Raw genomic sequence first — 17,951 nt, 5'->3', positions numbered from 1 at the left:
TATTGCTCAACCTTTGAACAGTTTGTATCAGTGTGTGTGAAAAATTGTATGTATGTACTATGACTACCAGTAGTTATTTTTAAACTTTTCCTTTTCTGCACCATCTACATGAAAAGATAGGCAATGAAAATGCCATTTTTCCTTTACAACCAGTTATTTATTTGACAACTCATACAATACCTGCAAAGTTGCAGTTCTCCGACATCCTATTATGACATCATTTAAGGTAATTTGTTGCAAAAACCTCTAATTAAAGATTAAAACACTTTCTGAACTATCTCCAACATACTTGGTTCAGTGACTTATACATTTATAAAACGTAACAGATAAGTACTTAAAACTTTAAAATATCACTAGCCTTGTTTTGGGCTTGTGATTTCAATGCACTCACAAAAACCTAGTTCACATACACAATAAAAACCAATCAGAGGGCAGCAATGAAATGTAGATTGCAACATTTGCTGATCCAGCTTATCATTGCCTGGTACGTACAAAGGACATGCGAAAATTGTTGAGCAGGGATGTTTGTGTGGCAACAATGCTTGTTACCTTGGTAACTGAAAAGTTCAAACAGTTGGTTTTACATTTTTGTGTGGTTAACCCCTACGCTTAACACCCTAACATCAGTATGCAGAAGAGTCAACACTGTTCCTCATACATTTCTCATGATGCCAATAAGAATTTGTGTAACAGTCAAGAGATTTATTAAACCTTTCACCCCCAGAAGTGGTTAACATGAAACTTCTCCCTATAATATCCATACATTTTTCAGCAGACAGGTAATGAGAATACTCAAACTTATCAGGTAGAGGCTGCTATCTTGACCTAGCACCAAGTTCTCATAACTTACAAAGAAATGGGTAACAGCTACAGGGGAGAATAAACAGTCATTTCTTTTTTCTTAACCTGTCGGTAACCTGTTGGTTAGCTGTCGGTAGACTGTCAGTAACCTGTTGGTCAACTGTCAGCCGACAGTTGACCAACAGTCTGCTGACAGGTTTTTTGGGGAGCTCTTCTTCACAATTACCCTTATCTTAGGAGTTAAAAGATAAACTGGCAATCATTTCCTTAACTCTCATGAACTTAGTGTTTGATTCAGCAAGGATACAATAAGGCTAAATAAGATAGGTACCGAGCAAATCTACTGGCTGAACTGTTTAGAGCTGCAGGAGTACAAAAGTAAATAATTTACCCTTCAACTCCCACGATCTCACTAGTAATTCTCCTTACTGTCTGTCATATAGTTCTTGTGATGTTAGTTTGGAGAATTTGATATTGGATAAATTAATAATCCCCTAATTCATATTTTCCTTTAATCTCATTACTTGTCTGCTTGATATTGTATTGATATTGTAAGGAGAAATTCTGTCTTGGTCACTCATAGGAGTTAAAGGGTTAACAATAGTGCATGCTGCACTCATTCAATTACTAAATAATGAATAAATTAAAAGTACATCTGTGTAACAGAGTATCAACAGTAAATTTGTATAAACAAAACACAAAAGGTGTGAATCATGGCACATCAAGATTGAAAAAAGTGCTTGAGACGGTCCTAGTAAGTTGGGCAGTGCAGGTTTTTATAGATTCATGGTAAAAAAACGTCTCCTAATTTGCCTCATGTTTACTAAATCAATTAAAAGTCAATCCCATTGCTTAATCACATTTAACTAGCATTAACTACCCTATGAGATACCTAAAGATAAATTTTGTAAACTATTTTTTGCATTTATAGATTCATGGTAAAAAATGTCTCCTAATTTGCCTCATGTTTACAACATCACTTAAAAGTCAATCCCATCCCTTAATCACATTTAATTGGCATTAACTACCCTATGAGATACCTAAAGATAAATTTTCAAAAAATTTAAATTTGCATTTATCGTTGGTAGCTCTGGTAGTTTATAAGCTAGTTTATAAGTCTAAGACTTTATTTCTTGAGTTATTAGTTCATGACCTTCTTATAAGTGATGTGCAGATGTTTTTGGTGTTTTGTGTTGCTTGTTTCCATGAAACACTCCATTTCCAGCGTATCTGGATCCTTTAGTCTGAAGATCCTCTCCACCTGAAACATTAAAATAATTAAATATAGTTAATTTAATTTGACATGACAATGACAATCATTCAGAGCCCAGCTGTTCAAAGGCAGATTAGCACTAACCCAAGGTTAAATTTTATTCTGGGTTTCTTTACTCCTTTGTTCAAAAGCTCTTGTGAGATGATTTTTTAAATTCCTTTTAGTGCATCCAAACATCAAATTGTAGACAATAAAAGAAAAAAGAGTTTACTGAATTATTTTTTAAAGCTTTCAGATCTGAAATTGGATTTCACACTGACCCTGAGTTATCTTAACCCCACTAAAAACAGCCAGGCCCTGAATTCTAAAATCTTTCATACCATAAAACAAATCATTGGTCAATTACTGTAACTATAATGGTGCATGTTTGAAGTAGATGGAAGTGTTGGTTATATTTTTATGTTCATTTTTTAACAGGTCCATACTTTCATACTTTCTTGTTTCCTCATTGAAAGTGGTTTTAACCAAATGCTAGTTATTGTTAATCAACCAGTTGATCACTTGTCATGATTGCAATAGTTCAGCCTCTTGGAAAAAACCATAATTTTACCTGTAAATGTCTGTACTGACTCAAAAATAAATTCACTGACCCCTTTTTTCAAACAGCAGATCAAAATTCATTCTGTTTGCAAATTTCTAAACAAAACTGTTTTGTGAGGATTAATTTAAGCTTGATGAAATGCACTTTTTAAAGCAACGAACGTGAAATTATGGTATAGTTTTAACTCACTACATGTGTTATTGAAAAATAACAAAACAGTTTTTAGCTTCCTGAGAAAAAAAATTAGCCCTTAAGTTATCACCAACAATAAGTTTTGGACCTTTTAACTTGATTTACCTTTTGGACTTTTGGGTCAGCACCAAAACTTGCTCTTCCAACTGAGTGAGAGACAAGATGAATCTCATGTCCCTTAACTTCACCCTCCTCAACTTCAGCAAGACCTGTGAATGAAAAATTAGTTGCAGCATAGACAAATGAATAAAGGGGATAAGATCCTAAAGAAACTGTGGTGCTACATTGGTGGGAGAGTATAACAAGGTAATTTAGTATTATCAATTGAGTTGATAGCATAAATTGTTCACCATTAAGAGTTTTGAAACTAACATTTTGATCGTTAGCCCTTTGTCAGAGTGAACGGCATAGGGCTAATGGCCAATTTATGTTACCAACTCAGTTTATAATACTAAATTGCCCTGCAGCATACACAGTCTTACTCACAGTATCTTTAACCACATCTTGTCTTTGTGGTTTAAACCCTTTACACCTTACATTACATATCCTTATATACTCAGCAGTTCATTATACATTTCTAGTGGTACTGACATGGATCACTTTTTAACAATCAAGAGGTTTCTTATGTTGGTGATCATTTTCTTCATTCTCATGACCTCAATGTTTGATTTAGGGGAGATTCTGAAAGGAGACAGTGGATGCTGGTCACCCTTAGACGTTAAATGTTGAGTGTTGATGAAAATCTACTTTGATGTTAGTTATGAGAATTGGGTTTTGTATCAATGATGCGGCAGTTAGAACAGTGGATGGCAATGGGTTAGGTTAACTTTCATCTCCCACATAATTTTCCCCCTTCACCCTCACAGGTTTGTTCATTGTGGTTGTAATCAGTTTTACAAATCAAACATGGCCTTTTTACTACTTGATGGGATTGTTGAGCACTATACAAGCTTAATATGACATGTCTACCTGTATTCTGTGCTATAATGAAGGCAAGTGATGATGTTTCTGGCTTGACTTTAAGAAATCCAACTTCATGGTGCATTGGAGCTCCTTTTTCCAGATGCCATGTTCTGGAGCTTAAAGAGTGTATGGAAAAGGGCACAGAGTGAATCTTGATCTACTATTAAATTTGCTTAATTTTTTTCAAAATAATGAAATACTCCAAATGATTTGTAAGTACAATGTAATTGTTCATCAGGAGTCTGAGGCATTCTTCTCCAGCACTTAGTTTTATTATTGTGGACATTGTATTGAAAGATCATAGCATGATTTGTATGATCAATTGCCACGAGAACAAGTGATTCACTAGATCTAGAGGTTGTTAAATGGGTCTGCAGGAAAAGTCCCTATCTCTATAAGGTATGACCTGCAAACATTCCTATGCTTCTGTAAAAGGTAAACGATAGTGTCCATTAATGCATGACATTGGTTAACAAGCCACAAATGAAATATGACATTAGAGCCAAGAAAAATTGGAAAAAAAATAATAATAGTGCTAGACAATTAATTTCAGTTTAATTCTGTCAGTAACATGAGTTATTAATAATAAAAAAAAGTAAAACTGGAATTTTCAAATTGGAAATAAAGGAAATTAACATGAGATGGTGCTTTATTCCACCTTGTCTCACTTGCTCTTCTTCATTGAGAATGGGGCAGCTGGTGCACACTCTCAACAGTGGTGGAGAGAAAATAGGGAGGGATGGGTGGGTGAAACCTGTCATGAGAGGCTGCAGGTAAATAGAGAGGGAATGAGACCAGATGAATTGCACAAATGGTGCCAAAACACTTAAATTCCACCACATGCAATTGAAAATAATGGTGATTGCAAATTAGATTCTCTCTACATCCGCTCTTGTTAGACTCCAGAGAACTTAAGCCTCCTCTCACAATGGGTGATGCATTTGAAAAGCAGAAACTCATTTTTCCAAAATTAAAGCATGCGCATCAAATGAAATGTACAGTACACTCTGTACATATGCTAGATCTGTTGTTCTAAAGCAGTTTCGCTGCAAAATGCGTATTTTAAAAGTTGTTGGCCATAATTTTCTTACCTGTAAGAGAGCATCGGCTGTCCCACATGATCAAAGATGATCTCTTCACCATACATGAAAGGAGAAATTGTTGGATAAACACCACAGCCTTCACCTTCCCACTTTCCAATAAGCCAGGAAACCTTGCTCAATGCACCGTGCAGGGCTGGCTACAAAAATTTCGTCGCATTAGTCAAACTAATGAATGTCACCCATTACAGGTACTGGCCTCTAAACCAAACATGCATATTTCGTCTGACCAACGTTTTGTTTTCATCTTTTTACCGAGTTTATTGATAACAATTGCAAGAAAACAATGATAAAAAAAATAAGTATGGGTTATCCAAATTATGAATATAAATAATTGATCGCTAAGAAACGGTCTAGAAATTTCTTTTATGGAAAGACATAAAAACAATCTCCGCTACCTGTCTTTCAGCCAAAAAATTGAGTTTCCACGATTTCCTAATTTGCAGCAACTCAGTTTGACACGAAAACACGAAGCAAACGACATTTGCAAATGTGAAACTCACCTTTTCTATATTATCTGAACTCATCGTTCTTCCGGACAATAATTTGAAGACAGGGAAAGTACGACCAACACAAGTACGTAGGAAGCTTTTGCAAACCTCCCTCATCACCTTTCGTCAGCGCGCGAATGCCTTTATTTCCCCACTGGTGCGAGTAAGCTGTTTTAGAAATTCTTCTTAGTTGTTGCCTCTATCTCTTCTTGGATTCAATCGAAATATGATAAATACATATGTTTCTCTTTTTGGTCCAGACACAAAGACAAAGCCAATCACATCGTCAAACACCGTCCATTTCAGTTCTTCAAAAAAAAAAAACAACAACAATAACTCTAAGAAGAGCAAAAACCGACTGACCCTACCCCTCTGAGAAATGATTTCTCTTTGAAAACCGCATAGACACATGGGAATGACGCGCCGTTGGAGGTAAATTCAAACGAATGTTTGTGTTCGAATTTGTGCACATTTCACGCACGATTATTTATTTTGCGTATGAACTGCTCTTCTAATCGCCGAAACTGGTACTTCGTCTCAAATGTGAACGAATTATGCCTGTGGTAACGAGATCATGTAGAAAACAAAAGGGAAGACCGAGGATCGAAGACGCAACGCCAGCGACCTCTTGTATCGATCGTCGAAGGTATCCGACACGTTCTTCTGTGAAACGAAAGATACCTGTAACTCAACAAGACAAGGAGAAAAATGATTTAGAACCACCCTCTAAGGTAAGAGATAGTGACTTTTATGTTATTCTCCATATCTGAATGAAAACATCATCTGTAAGATGTGTAGTCTAGACCTGTTCAATAGTTTTAACGGCCTACAGTTGAGAACTTAAAATACTTTTTTATAGCAAAAGGAAATTGATTAAATCAATTACTGTCAAAAAAAAATTCTTAAAAACATGTCATGTACTTACTAGGAATGCATATTTTTGAGATGCATTTTGTCGGCAGTATAATTTAACATAACCACTGCGATCTTTGACAACCTGCGACTGATGTATGTCGACGAAAGTAAATTTTCAGCGCATAATTATATTATATCAATTACTTAAAAAAATTTTCAAGGAAAAAATTTACAATGATAATAAGATCAGAAGTTGTCTTTGGAATATGAATTCACCATAGCTACTATACGAAGCTAAATTAACTATATTTGAGATAATGGCAGCATGCGAGTCAAAATTTCTCTCTAAATTTAAAACTTCGTTTGAATTTTAATTGTAACAGAAGGCCCAAAGCAACAGATCTTCCAGAAATGTTTCTAAAACTTCCAAGAAGTTACCACTTCAAGATATCAGTAACACTTTAGGCCAAGATCAAGGTGGTGGTAGTAAGTCACATGCACGCAAAGTTTCAAGATGTATGAGTCACAATAATAACAAAAAAACAGCCAAGTCACAACCTAACAGAGAAGTTGTCAACAGCGAAAACCATGCAGGAAAAGGAAGTCCCTCTTTAGAGAAAAACGATGGTGTTCCTGATGACAATATTGTGGACCCCAAAACACCTGCTGGTTGCATTGCTGCAAGAATCAAGAGTTACAGTGCCTTTCGTCGCAGTCAGAAGAAGAACCAAGTCAGAAGTGATGTGGATAAAGAGAATGCAAGTTGCTCTCCAGTTGACCCAGCAGCAGTTACATCTCTCCCAAAAGAAGTCAGTCCTAGTTCTATAACAATGGGTGAGGAAAAGGAATCGGAATTGAATTCTGATCCTGAGCGTGATGAAGATATTCTCTGGAGAATAAGCAGGAGTTGTAATGTTCAGAAAGAGGATTGCACACCAGATAGTAAGGTCAGCAAAAAATATTTAATGATAATCAAATAATGATAATGATAAAGATACTGAAATGATTTAACAGTGGACAATCCAGCAGGTGGCTCTTCCTGTCCACTGTTTCCCAGTTGAATTGGAATTTGGAATGTTGCTTTTTGTGGAGGGGGAAAAACTGGAGGACTCAGAGAAAAACCCTTGGAGCAGGGATGAGAACCAACAACAAACTCAGCCCATATGTGATGCCAGGTCTGGGAATCGAACAAGCATCAGGGCCTCTCAACAAATCATGCACTTGGTAGAGGTTAAGATGCATTATACAAAATACATGTTATACTTCTATCAGGTTTTTTTGGAATGTGAAATTGTTTCTAAGGCTTAATATTGTTGTGGGATGGGGAAAAGGCAGAGGCTTGATTTTTATTCTTGTTTCCTGTTTGTTGCACCACAAAAATATTTTCTGTTTATTTCAGGTTATACATACTTCGGTATGTTTTTTTTCTGAATCAAGCTTCAGAACACCAGCTATCAGTAGCTTCATTCCTTGTTTCTTTATTTATAAATTTTTAGTCTGCTGATCAGAGCTCTTACAAGGAAAAGTACTTCACTCTGCTATCCGCAATGAAGCAAATACAGAACACATTTCTCAGGGCTCAACAAAATGCAGAGAAGAATGTAAAAGGTATCTCTTAGATAATCAGCTCATTATTTTACATTTGTGTTTGGCACTTATTTCTGTCTGTGTTAAATTTTATTTTGGAATACATACACCATACTGTTTTGAAATCCATTTTGGATGGATGCCCATCTTGGATACAAAGTTTGTCTCATCAAGAGTAAGCCTTGATGTGTAAATTGTGATTATTTATTTTTGTTTGAGAAAACTTAAGTCTTGTAAAAGAAAAATATTTAGTGTGGTCAGGCTTTGGAGACAAGGAGGAATGGTGTTGTCACAACCGTTGGTATTTTTATATCTAATAGAAACACTTACAACAAGTTCCTTGCACTGGATGGTTTATACAATAGGATTAAACTACAGCTTAAGGTTGAAGATGTCCATATGACTTGTCTCTTCTGGTCAATCATATAATTATATTTTCAATCCATGAAAGAAGTCTCTTATATGTAAGAATTTATATCCTCTCCTTTTTTTCAATCCTTATCATACTACTAGCTGAAGTCCCCCAAAAAAGTTTAAATTGTTTTAATTTCCTTATCTTTTTCTTAACCAGCATATGACAACTTTGTGAGCAATCTGAAATCAACCCTCAGCACAGAACAACAGAAAAACTCTCTCCTGAGCGAAGAGCTAAGGATGAAGAAGGGATCTGTTGAGAGATTACGCAGTGAGCTTGAAAATACAAAAGAGCAGTTGAAATTTATGAGAGAAGATAAAGGTAACTAAACAGAAAAAAAGTGATGTTTTTAGATTGTTTTTAGTGTATTCTCAAGCACTTCTAGTTCTGGGAGGAACTTGCATTAGCTTCTTGCTTTCATTACGAGCTTTGCCTCATTGTTTTAAAGTTAGTAGCAATTGCAACTATTTCTTGACAAAGGGTAGTGGCTGTACACAACAGAGGACATCCCTTAAATTAACCATGCCCTTCAGATTTCTTAATTTAAGATTTTCTGCCATGATTTGGTTTTTAAATTTGTAATTTTTGTTTGTATGAAACAGACAAACAAACAAACAAACAAAAAACAAAAAAGGCAAGTTGGCTTACTAATGAAGGAAAAAGTTTTTCATTCAACTTTTATTTAAACATTCTCCTTGAGTTATTGCCTCAGGCAAACAAACTTGCATGTGCAGCTGATGCAAGCTGTTTTACTAAGTTGGCACATTTGACATTAATAAGTGTCAATTAATTTCTTTAATCTTTTATGTTTATAGATTGGTACATTTCATGAAAAGCACTCATAATAATGTAAATGTAACATCAAAAAATTTATTTAGTTTTAACTGGCTTTGATTAGGTAATACACTAAAATTTTGCAACAAAAACTCACATTACAATGTGTGTCTATCAATTGCATTTTCAAATCTAATATTAGTCAATATGGCTTTATTTTCTGTACCAGTTGAAAATTAATGCTTTTAATCTAAATGAGACTACTTAACTCAACCAGATAAAATGCTTTTAGGATCTTGGAACTCAATTGATGGACGATATAGAACTTTACTTTGTTTTCAATTACTTTACTTAATATACAGCTGTATACAAGAGTACATAATCACTACATTCAGTAACAAAACAAAAGGTCTTTGCAAGCTTTCCTCGCTTGCCCCTCTGTTAACCAACTTGGTTTGGGTAGGAAGGGGGGAAAGTTATCCTGGAGCAGAATCTCTGTTATTAGTTAACATAACAAGTTAGGAGTCGCGCATATCTATACAATATTATACTAGTACTAAATTGCATGTTCCAGTCAGGCAGGTTTGGTTTGATATAATATCTTGACTAGTGTATAGGCCGGAATTAAAGATCTCTATTGTGGATTGTTAATAGCTATAGATCAAATTTTAGTTATCTTCCACTACTTCGTTAAAGGCTTGCTCAGCTTGCTCAAACAGGTCTTGAAGCATGTTTTGTAAACGGACCGCCTCGTTGAGATCCCTCCGCAACTTTTTCAAAGTTTGTTGTGACAAAACATATGTTCCTGCGTTGGCTGCAGCAAGGCCAGTAAACACAGCAATGCTTGTTAGTGCCAAGCCTCTAGTAAAGGAAGTAAGGTTGTTCCAGGTGTGGAAAAGTTGGAAACCTTGCGTCCCGGCTGTTACGAGATTGACAACTCCATCCACTGCGGCGTAATCAGCCATGAGGTCAACACGCTGTATCTGGCCATCAATCTTAATTCGTAGGTCGCTGATTTTGGAAAGAGTTGAGTTGAAATGTGTGTTGATTCTTCCCATTTTCAGGGGAATACCGCGATTTCTCGGATCTCTTTCGCAAGTATCCACGAGGTCTGTGACCAGCTGTTCCATTCTTTGGAGCTTGCTGTTTATCGTGCTAAACTCATTAGGGCTGCTGTCGATGAGATTTGACGCGGTGGAGATGGTCTTCCACGCCATGTAGAGCTTCACGCATTGAAATACTGCGACGAAGGCTGATCCATAAACCATATCTGTGATAACCTTGTTGCTCTCTTTCTTCTGGAAATCTTTTATTGCGTTTAGAATCGCCTCTTTCGTTTTTTGATGGTCAGTGATTTTGTCTTCTGCAATGCGCTCATGCAGTTCTAGGAGAGAGATACCGAGTTCATTCCAGCAATGCTCTAACATTGCCTCTGTGGCGTTTTTCTTATGATAGTCGACAGCTCTAAGTATGGCATCTTTACCATCTTCTGTTATTCTTCCGAGCATAGCTTCAATGGTTTCAATGTGCTCTCCCAAAGTGCATATCCCTCCGACATTCGAAAGGGCTTGGCGAAAGGACCATCCGCTCTGACAGAGATCAATAACGTACCCGAGGATTTTACCCATGTTTCCTTTGCGTTCTTCCTCAGGAAGTTCATCCCGCATCCTCTGTATTGCAGCAGCATCGTCCATGTTCAGCGACTACGAGTAATGTTGGAAATGAACAAATTTGGAAAATCGCCTTCTTTAATTTATACGTTTCACATGGGGATTCCCCAAGAGAGCGTGACATAACACTCAATAGTTAGTCACGAGAAGAAATCAACGGCAGCCATCAATACCTGTTCCTCTTTGCAAATTCTACTGGTTCTTTTAAAGTATGGAGGTATTATTTAAACAATATTTTCACTGATCACCTCATATTGTCATATATATGACCACACTTAAGGGATCTTTGGCGTTTATTTTTGTATGGGAATTTTCCCGGATCTAAGTCGGTGGCTGTTTCGGTTTCGGATTTCGGCTCTCGAAGATTTTATCAAGCAAAACAAAAACTAATCATCAAAATAGCACTATTTATACAGATAATTCTATATTAAAGTCCTAAATGAGTCACACCATGAGGTAGAAGTCGGAAATCAGGGTAGAGAAAAATCGCTAACCCAAGAACGAAGATCAAAAGTAGTGTTACTTGCTTTCTCCATCTGCTCTTAGGGAAATTTCCCAGTGTAACACGTCACAGAGACAGGGTCTTTTGCATTGACCCACATAGACTGAAATTATTTTCGTTTATAATGGTAATTTTCCCAGAAAAAAAACATTGCAAAAACATGCTTTCAGTTGAGTTTTTCTGCACACGTAGGCAGAAAAATTTGCTGCAAAAAACTTCGCTCACATGTAACTTTTTGTTGTCGGGCAATGAAAAACCACTCAAGGAAATATTCCTTGTTGAATTCACAAAAAAGAGAGAAAAATTCCGTATTGCTTAAGATAAAATATTTAGCCACTTCTCCAACTTTCAAGTCCGAGTTGTTATTCCAAATTTTAGATACTAGTTCGTCGAAAAAATGTTGCACACAAAAATTTTAGGGCCCAATCCGCAGTAAAGGTGAATCGCTTCGTCCATCAATAGAGCGTTTAAGGGAGAGTTGTGATATTTACGAAATTTTTTAGTTACAACAGTTATCCTGACTCAAAGGTAGTGGCTAAGTCATTGTAATACTGGCTATCTTATGGTTGGAAATAATGTGATACATACTGAAAAAACGTTGTGACTTCGTGAAATTAAATGCTCGTATGAATGGACCAACAGAATCACGAATTAAACTTTTATCTAGATACCGCGCTTGGAGGAAAGTGTAATCATAAAGAACTTGCGTAACTATCTTGTAAGTCTGTACTGAAGAAACAAATGTTTTCATAACAAAAAAGTTTTAAACATGTTAACTTCACCAAAACCTCACAGGACAAATATATGGCTAGATGACCAAAATGGCTCTAACGTTACGTCACGCAAAGTGCCACGCACCCAATAACACATTCATTCAAAATGCATTCGTTTACGGAAAAATCGTTAATTGAATCAAATTATGATTTTCTTTCAAATACTTCTGCTGTTTTCCTTTATTTTTGGATCTAGAACGTGATGAGTTTAGGTGAAAAGATTCTTTGAGTTCGAAAAAAAAACCAGATTATTTTTGAGAGGAGAACAATGTTACCGATAACATATAATTATTTTCTTCCATTAACAAACATATTTGAAATTTAGACATTTATCGCATTTTCAGATTCGATATGGTAACCAAAAATTTTGTTCGTCTGGGCTAAAAATTCGCCCAAGGACGCTGTTATTTTTACTGTTGCGGCTCAACAATGGTGCAAAAGCCTTCGCTCATACCATGGATGCACTTTAAACAGTCCGAGCTAGATGAAAGCAGAGAGGCCAATAACCTCGGTAGCAGCTGTTTATTAATAGCGTTTTTTGATTCTCTTCATCTGAATGGACTTCTGGGACCACATGCGCGTCTGACTAGGTTGCCAAGCTGTTTTGAAAATGGCGGCGTTTTTGGTCGAATTCCCAGCACAAGGGTCAAGTTTCCCTTTGGAGGCCTAAAAACTAATTCATTGTACGTATACTTTTAAGTACTAAGGTTAAAAATTTCTATGTACACTGTTGCATACTTCTTGTTTAGACCAGCATTCAAACGGCGACAGGTTCGTCTGATAGGCCTCTGTGAAAAACCGAATCTATTTGGGTGTGCTGCTTCCGAAATAAGTCACTGCCACTTCATTTTATCGCACAAAGTCACGCTAGTCTGAATTTGTGCGGTTTTTCGCGGCTATATTTTCTGTCGCTCGCATTAAGATTCTCACAAAACTCCGCCATGTCACACACACACCAGGGGCGTAGTCAGGATTTTTCAAAGACGGGGTCACATTGTGTGTCAAACAGAGGGTACTTACCAGATTGTCATGTCGACCTCCACGCCGTGTTTTACTTAATGCAACGAAAAAAAAAGGCTTACCTAGGCTAAACCCTTGCACGCAAAGCAAAAGGAGGTTAGGTTTCCCAGCTTTCCCGCGTAAGTTGCGAAGCTCAATTTATTCCCTCGCACCACCTCCTCCCCCACCTTCCCCCCAACCCCTACCCACCTGTCATCAAATTTACATCAAAGCTGACAACTTTCAGAAGGTTTTTGTCAGCGTATATTAAATTTTCTTTTTCCAGTCTTAAACTTTGCGATTATCAAATAAAAAAAAAAAAAGTATGAAGAAATACATAAATTGACTCAGGCCAGTTGCTCAGCAATTGTGACAATGATAACTGCAGAGTTGGTTTTGAAATGTTTCTACTTTTTTCTGTTACTTGCAGCAAATATGAAGAGGCATGAGCAGGAGGAAGGTGAAAAGAAAAAGGATTCACCCAGAGAAACATCTGAAACAAATAACAAAGAGCTACTGGTGAGGGAGTAATTAGATTGATCAATCTCGAAATTGACACAATAGAGTTTAGGGAACAGAAAATATGGGACAAATACATCAGGATTTCTAGTTGTTTATGAGCTTTGTCGATGGGAGATGCGGTGAATCCATGGTTAGTACGTTAGCCTACGTGTAGCCGTACCCTACCCCCTCCCTCCCTCCCAGGTGAAACGGTTCCCTCGCCTCTGTTTCACCTTGCGGGGGTAGGGTACGGCTACACGTAGGCTATTAGTGCGTTGGACTCCAGGTAGAGATGTTCGGGCTCATGCCCTGATCAAGAGCAGGCAGTTGTGTTGTTTTCTTGGGTAAGACACTATTCTCACAGTTCCGCTCTCCGCCGCTAAGGAGTATGAATGGTTGTAAGATAATTCAGGAAAGCCTGACAATTTGTTTGTATGTTTGTTGTTTTGTTGTTGTTGTTGTTGCTGTTGTTTTATTCTTTGGGGGGGAGGGATGGAGTAACACGCGATGGACTATCATACCTTTCAGTGGGGGAGGGGTTCAACAACAGAATACTCATGGTCGCTTCATGCTTTTGGTATTGGGATTAGCTTTTGGTATTAGGATCAGTCACATGTATTGACGTGGTCTCTGACTTTACCTTTCCATGGGCTTTGCCCAGTTATCTTGAGTCATTACTGGTGTTGAAACTCTTTCCACTCTCAAGAGCCTACCGGCCGCTTAGAGCAGTTTTCCACAGTGTCGAATATAATTCGGTGTTTCCTTGGTCCCGCTGTACTTCGCTCCTCAATTGTTCTTTCTCGAGCAATCAGATTGAAACTACAATCAACCGTGACTTGGTCACCCGCGTTTTCCTGCGCACTAGACGGGCTACTTGAGATCTGACTGGCTCCCTGTGATTTATTCCTTTGATTTGATCGGCTGTTGTTGTTGATTTGGTTTTCATTGTACGGCACATAGTCGAAATAGCCTTGTTTATCCTGGTTTCTTTTCTGTGAAGCGACAGGAAGTCTCATGCTGACCACCCCTAATAAGCAAAAAATTCGACTTCCAATCCGATTGAGGCAAAAATAATCTTAAACTTTGTAATAGCAATTTAATGGTGCGCTTTTCGACTGAGTGTCGTATAATCAGAAAAAAGAAAAATAGCCTGAGGGGCCAATGAGAACTCAAAATAAGCAAACTGCATAAAACGCGGGAAAACGATGGCGACCAAGTCGTGATTGGTGTTAGTTTTGTACCTGATTGGATGAGAGAGTGGTGCGAGTTTTCTGGACCAATCACGAAGCAAAGCAAAACCAAAGCAATACCAGAGTATTTTGGACTCTCAGTAAAAGTTTCTCAAAATACATATTATGCTTTTTATTCAGTCCTTAACTTACTTTTTCCAACTCTTTGTCTTTTCAGCAAGTGATTGAAGACCAAAAGAGTTTGATTAGTTTTTACTCTCTTCTAACGGGAATTTCAACGTCACGAGAGAACACTTGTGAAGATACAAGCTCCTTTCACAGCTTCAATTGCACTTTCTTTCCAGCTGAGAAAACAGCTCATCGTAAGTGTGATCTGTTATGAACTTTGCTTTAAATGGCCCCAGTAAAAGGTTTAGCCTCAGGGTGAAACACATTTGCTGGTTTGCCTTTTTTGAAACACATTTCTTCATTCGAAAACACAAAACCATGTTTTACCAACAATAAAGGGGGTAAGTTTCTAAAGAAACTGTCAGTAGTGCTGCGTCTGTGGGAGAGTATAACAGGGTAATTTAGTATTATCAACGTTACTGAGTTGATAACGTAATTTTGCCACCGTAAAGAGTTTAAAAGCTGACGTTTCCAGCGTCAGCCTTTCGTGATAGCGATAGACGGAGGGCTAACGCTCGAAACGTCAGCCTTTTAACTCTACTGTGGCCAATTTACGTTATCAACTCGGTTGATAATACCAAATTACCCTTTTTTACTAACAATACATGACTTGACGTAAGATACGAAATTTACTATTATATAATAAGCTGAATTCAGGATGTTTTTTTTTTGTTGATCGAGGAAGTGTAGATCGAAAATGGCACTGACTTTTCGCTACTGTTACCTCACCGCCAGTCAATCTTTTTTCAACACCGTTTAGAATAAGCGAGGTGTTTCTAAACAGAAAGTGACGTCACATCTCACGTTCATTTTCCTCTCGCTCCCAGTGTCCTCTATCTTGTTCTCTCTAATAAGCACGATATTGGACCCGAGGTTGCTATTAGCTCCCAAGCCCCTCCTTCTTTGAAAACTTATAACTAGCGTCCGGAAGGATAAGTCTTACCCTCTAAGTAATTCACTAATTGCCTTAAAATGTTCTTCCTGATAAAATTGTCCTTATACTAATCTCGTACGTAGATCCTGCTGTGTACGTGTACTGTATTTGGCCGTGGAAGGTCTGGGTACGAGGCTATTGTTATATACCAAATGTGTTAGTATGTTATACACATTCCAACCTTTTTCTTGTTTCCCACTGACAGGTTTGCAGTTTAGGCTGACTCACGACACAGAATTTGATGAGATTGAATACAGTCCTAACCCAAAGAGCCCTGGTTCCGAAGATATTCTGTTGAACTTGCCCAATTATCTCCAGGATAATATGTTTTTCGGTTCTGATCAGGCTACGAATTTTCTGGAAAAATTGTTTAAGACAGTTAAGGGGTAGCAGTATAATAGAACTTTAGTTATTTACCAGTTTAGTAACCTGCAAGCAGGCCCTTCGTTTTAAGTGCTTCGGTTCGAGCGTTTCTTCGACCGCGGGAAATTTTGGTGTACTCTCCCCAACTCAATCGTCTCAAATCTTTCCGCCGGCACAAAATTGCGCGTCCTGCAGCGCTTATGATTAGGGCTCTGGTCGCAGGCTACCGGTTTAGTAAGTTTAGAGTAGTTATTAGGGTTTTTAAACTTTCTTTTGATTTATAAAATTAATCCAAGAAACTGTTCATGTGAAGGATCTGAGAGCAAATCTTCCAATCACTTTGGAACACTTTGGGGGGGGGGGTCGGTCAATTGGAGGATTTTATTGTGTCACAGTAAAATTTACCTGATCCCCACCAGTGGCTCTGTAATATTCTAATAATACCCCCTCATTGGTAGTCAATTTTTTTCTTTAGTCTCGCCTCTATACTCTGTTGTCGAGGACTGATCTCCCCCCCCTTCGCACCCTCTGAAACCAAGTTATTCCCCCCACCCCAGAAAAAAATCCTTCCCTTCCCTTCCCTTCCTTTGCCGCAACTGATGACAGGCCTTTTGTTATTTACCAGTTTAGGTAGCTATTAAGTTTTTAAACTGTCTTTTGTCCGATGCAACTGATCCAGGAAACTGTTCTCAGTGCCGCAAATTAAGATTCTGACAGTATGTAGAATTTTTCTTTCGTTTAGAGTAACACCTTCTTCCCTTTATAAAGGTAGTACTTAGTAAGTATACTTTGAGGGAGAAGTTAGCAAAATTCTTAGGATTTTCATTTTCTTCAAAACTTGAATTATTTTCTTTACAAAACCATCTCAGCAACTTAATATCGATTACATTTTTACGATGCTGGAAACTTAGTTAGCCTCTTACGGGCACATGTGGCATTCTTCTGACTTTTTCGATACTTAAAATATTCGATTCTTTACCTCTCAGTTGCATATGTTTTATTTTTAAGCGATCGTTTTTTTGGTAGTTGTTATTGCTTTTTTTAACTTTACAAGTATTTTTTAATGAAATTGTAAAGTTGATATCTCCATAGTCAGTCAAATCTGGTCAGTTAATAATCCGAGTAATCATAATCCAGCCCGCTCTCTTACTTTTCTTTTGCTCTTTGCATGTCTCACTGGTGGAAGAGTGAGACTCCTGTAGCCACCAGGTCCGTTTTGTTTGTATTTGTTTCTTTATTTTTTGTTGTATTTAACGTTCAATTGGAACCAAGTATGCTCTGTATGAAAATATGTACTATTTAAAATGGGTACTATAATCACTTTACCTGGCAGTATGGCCATTTAGCTGGCCAAAATGGTGACTTTGAGGATTGCTTAATTGTTCAGACTTTTTTGTGATTTTATTCATATTTTTTTCGTTCTCAATGCTTTCCAAATTGAGGATAATAGTAGTACAGTTGATGTTCTTAGGCTTAAATTTGTTTTGGGGTCTTTTCTTCTGGGTTAGGCCTCATACACTTTAATACCCGCGAACATAAAATATGTTATATTTTAACTCATTTACCTGAACCACGGTGTATAATTAAATAAAAGGGTATATTTTGAGTATTGTGGGAGTGCCTGTTCCACACGCTTTGTTTCACATCTCTTTCATAATCCGCTTACCCTTGCCCTGTAGGCCTACAACTGCTTACAAATGGGCTTAGGATATTTCAAAAGGAATCATAGGCAATTGGTGCAATTTTTTTCTGAGATATGTAAAATGACGTTCGAAAATGAAAATTGAGTTTAGTCTTCCCCTCGTGACTAAAACTTCCTCGAATATTTTTTCCTATCAAGCTGTAAGTAGCGAAAAATT

At 37.4% G+C, this 17,951-nt stretch overlaps 3 protein-coding genes across 5 annotated transcripts; 1 reads left to right on the top strand and 2 right to left on the bottom strand.

Annotated features, from left to right (window-relative positions):
- Nucleotides 1-135: 135 nt before the first annotated feature.
- LOC113685080 (peroxynitrite isomerase THAP4) lies at nucleotides 136-5,724 on the bottom strand. 3 transcript variants are annotated; one of them, XR_016187452.1, is made up of 6 exons: nucleotides 5,374-5,716; nucleotides 4,862-5,010; nucleotides 3,777-3,886; nucleotides 2,913-3,016; nucleotides 2,159-2,255; nucleotides 1,928-2,062 (listed from the first exon to the last, which is right to left on the bottom strand). XR_016187452.1 is itself a non-coding variant. In XM_027202542.2 (5 exons), the coding sequence occupies exons 1-5, from the start codon at nucleotides 5,476-5,478 to the stop codon at nucleotides 1,943-1,945; spliced, it is 588 nt and encodes a 195-aa protein (XP_027058343.2). In that variant the 5' UTR covers nucleotides 5,479-5,724; the 3' UTR covers nucleotides 136-1,942. The 3 variants fall into 3 exon arrangements, 2 of the variants coding, with proteins under 2 accessions (XP_027058343.2, XP_027058344.1); XM_027202542.2 differs by lacking the exon at nucleotides 2,159-2,255 and having other exon boundaries at nucleotides 136-2,062; nucleotides 5,374-5,724; XM_027202543.2 differs by lacking the exon at nucleotides 2,159-2,255 and having other exon boundaries at nucleotides 136-2,062; nucleotides 4,862-5,006; nucleotides 5,374-5,717.
- Nucleotides 5,725-5,757: 33 nt separating this feature from the next.
- On the top strand, nucleotides 5,758-17,702 carry LOC113685110 (uncharacterized). Its single transcript, XM_027202577.2, has 7 exons — nucleotides 5,758-6,092; nucleotides 6,600-7,163; nucleotides 7,713-7,824; nucleotides 8,375-8,539; nucleotides 13,367-13,455; nucleotides 14,845-14,989; nucleotides 15,935-17,702. The coding sequence occupies exons 1-7, from the start codon at nucleotides 5,916-5,918 to the stop codon at nucleotides 16,117-16,119; spliced, it is 1,437 nt and encodes a 478-aa protein (XP_027058378.2). The 5' UTR covers nucleotides 5,758-5,915; the 3' UTR covers nucleotides 16,120-17,702.
- Nucleotides 8,882-10,914, bottom strand: LOC149044336 (uncharacterized). The gene has a single exon (XM_089208785.1). The coding sequence runs from the start codon at nucleotides 10,684-10,686 to the stop codon at nucleotides 9,661-9,663; it is 1,026 nt and encodes a 341-aa protein (XP_089064911.1). The 5' UTR covers nucleotides 10,687-10,914; the 3' UTR covers nucleotides 8,882-9,660.
- Nucleotides 17,703-17,951: the final 249 nt, after the last annotated feature.

This window comes from Pocillopora damicornis, chromosome 6 (assembly GCF_964200805.1).
Source record: "Pocillopora damicornis chromosome 6, jaPocDami1.2, whole genome shotgun sequence".
Classification (NCBI taxonomy): Eukaryota; Metazoa; Cnidaria; class Anthozoa; order Scleractinia; family Pocilloporidae; genus Pocillopora; species Pocillopora damicornis.
The sequence above is the reverse complement of the archived record's forward strand: the minus strand, read 5'-3'. Positions and strand labels throughout refer to the sequence as shown.

Coding starts and splice junctions, on each gene's coding strand:
- LOC149044336 (XM_089208785.1), bottom strand. CDS start 10,686: ATGGACGATGCTGCTGCAATACAGAGGATGCGGGATGAACTTCCTGAG.
- LOC113685080 (XM_027202542.2), bottom strand. CDS start 5,478: ATGAGGGAGGTTTGCAAAAGCTTCCTACGTACTTGTGTTGGTCGTACT. Junction 5,011..5,373: donor GTTCAGATAATATAGAAAAG/GTGAGTTTCACA, acceptor AAATTTTTGTAG/CCAGCCCTGCACGGTGCATT. Junction 2,063..2,912: donor CTGACCCAAAAGTCCAAAAG/GTAAATCAAGTT, acceptor TTAATGTTTCAG/GTGGAGAGGATCTTCAGACT.
- LOC113685110 (XM_027202577.2), top strand. CDS start 5,916: ATGCCTGTGGTAACGAGATCATGTAGAAAACAAAAGGGAAGACCGAGG. Junction 8,540..13,366: donor ATTTATGAGAGAAGATAAAG/GTAACTAAACAG, acceptor TGTTACTTGCAG/CAAATATGAAGAGGCATGAG. Junction 13,456..14,844: donor CAAATAACAAAGAGCTACTG/GTGAGGGAGTAA, acceptor TTGTCTTTTCAG/CAAGTGATTGAAGACCAAAA.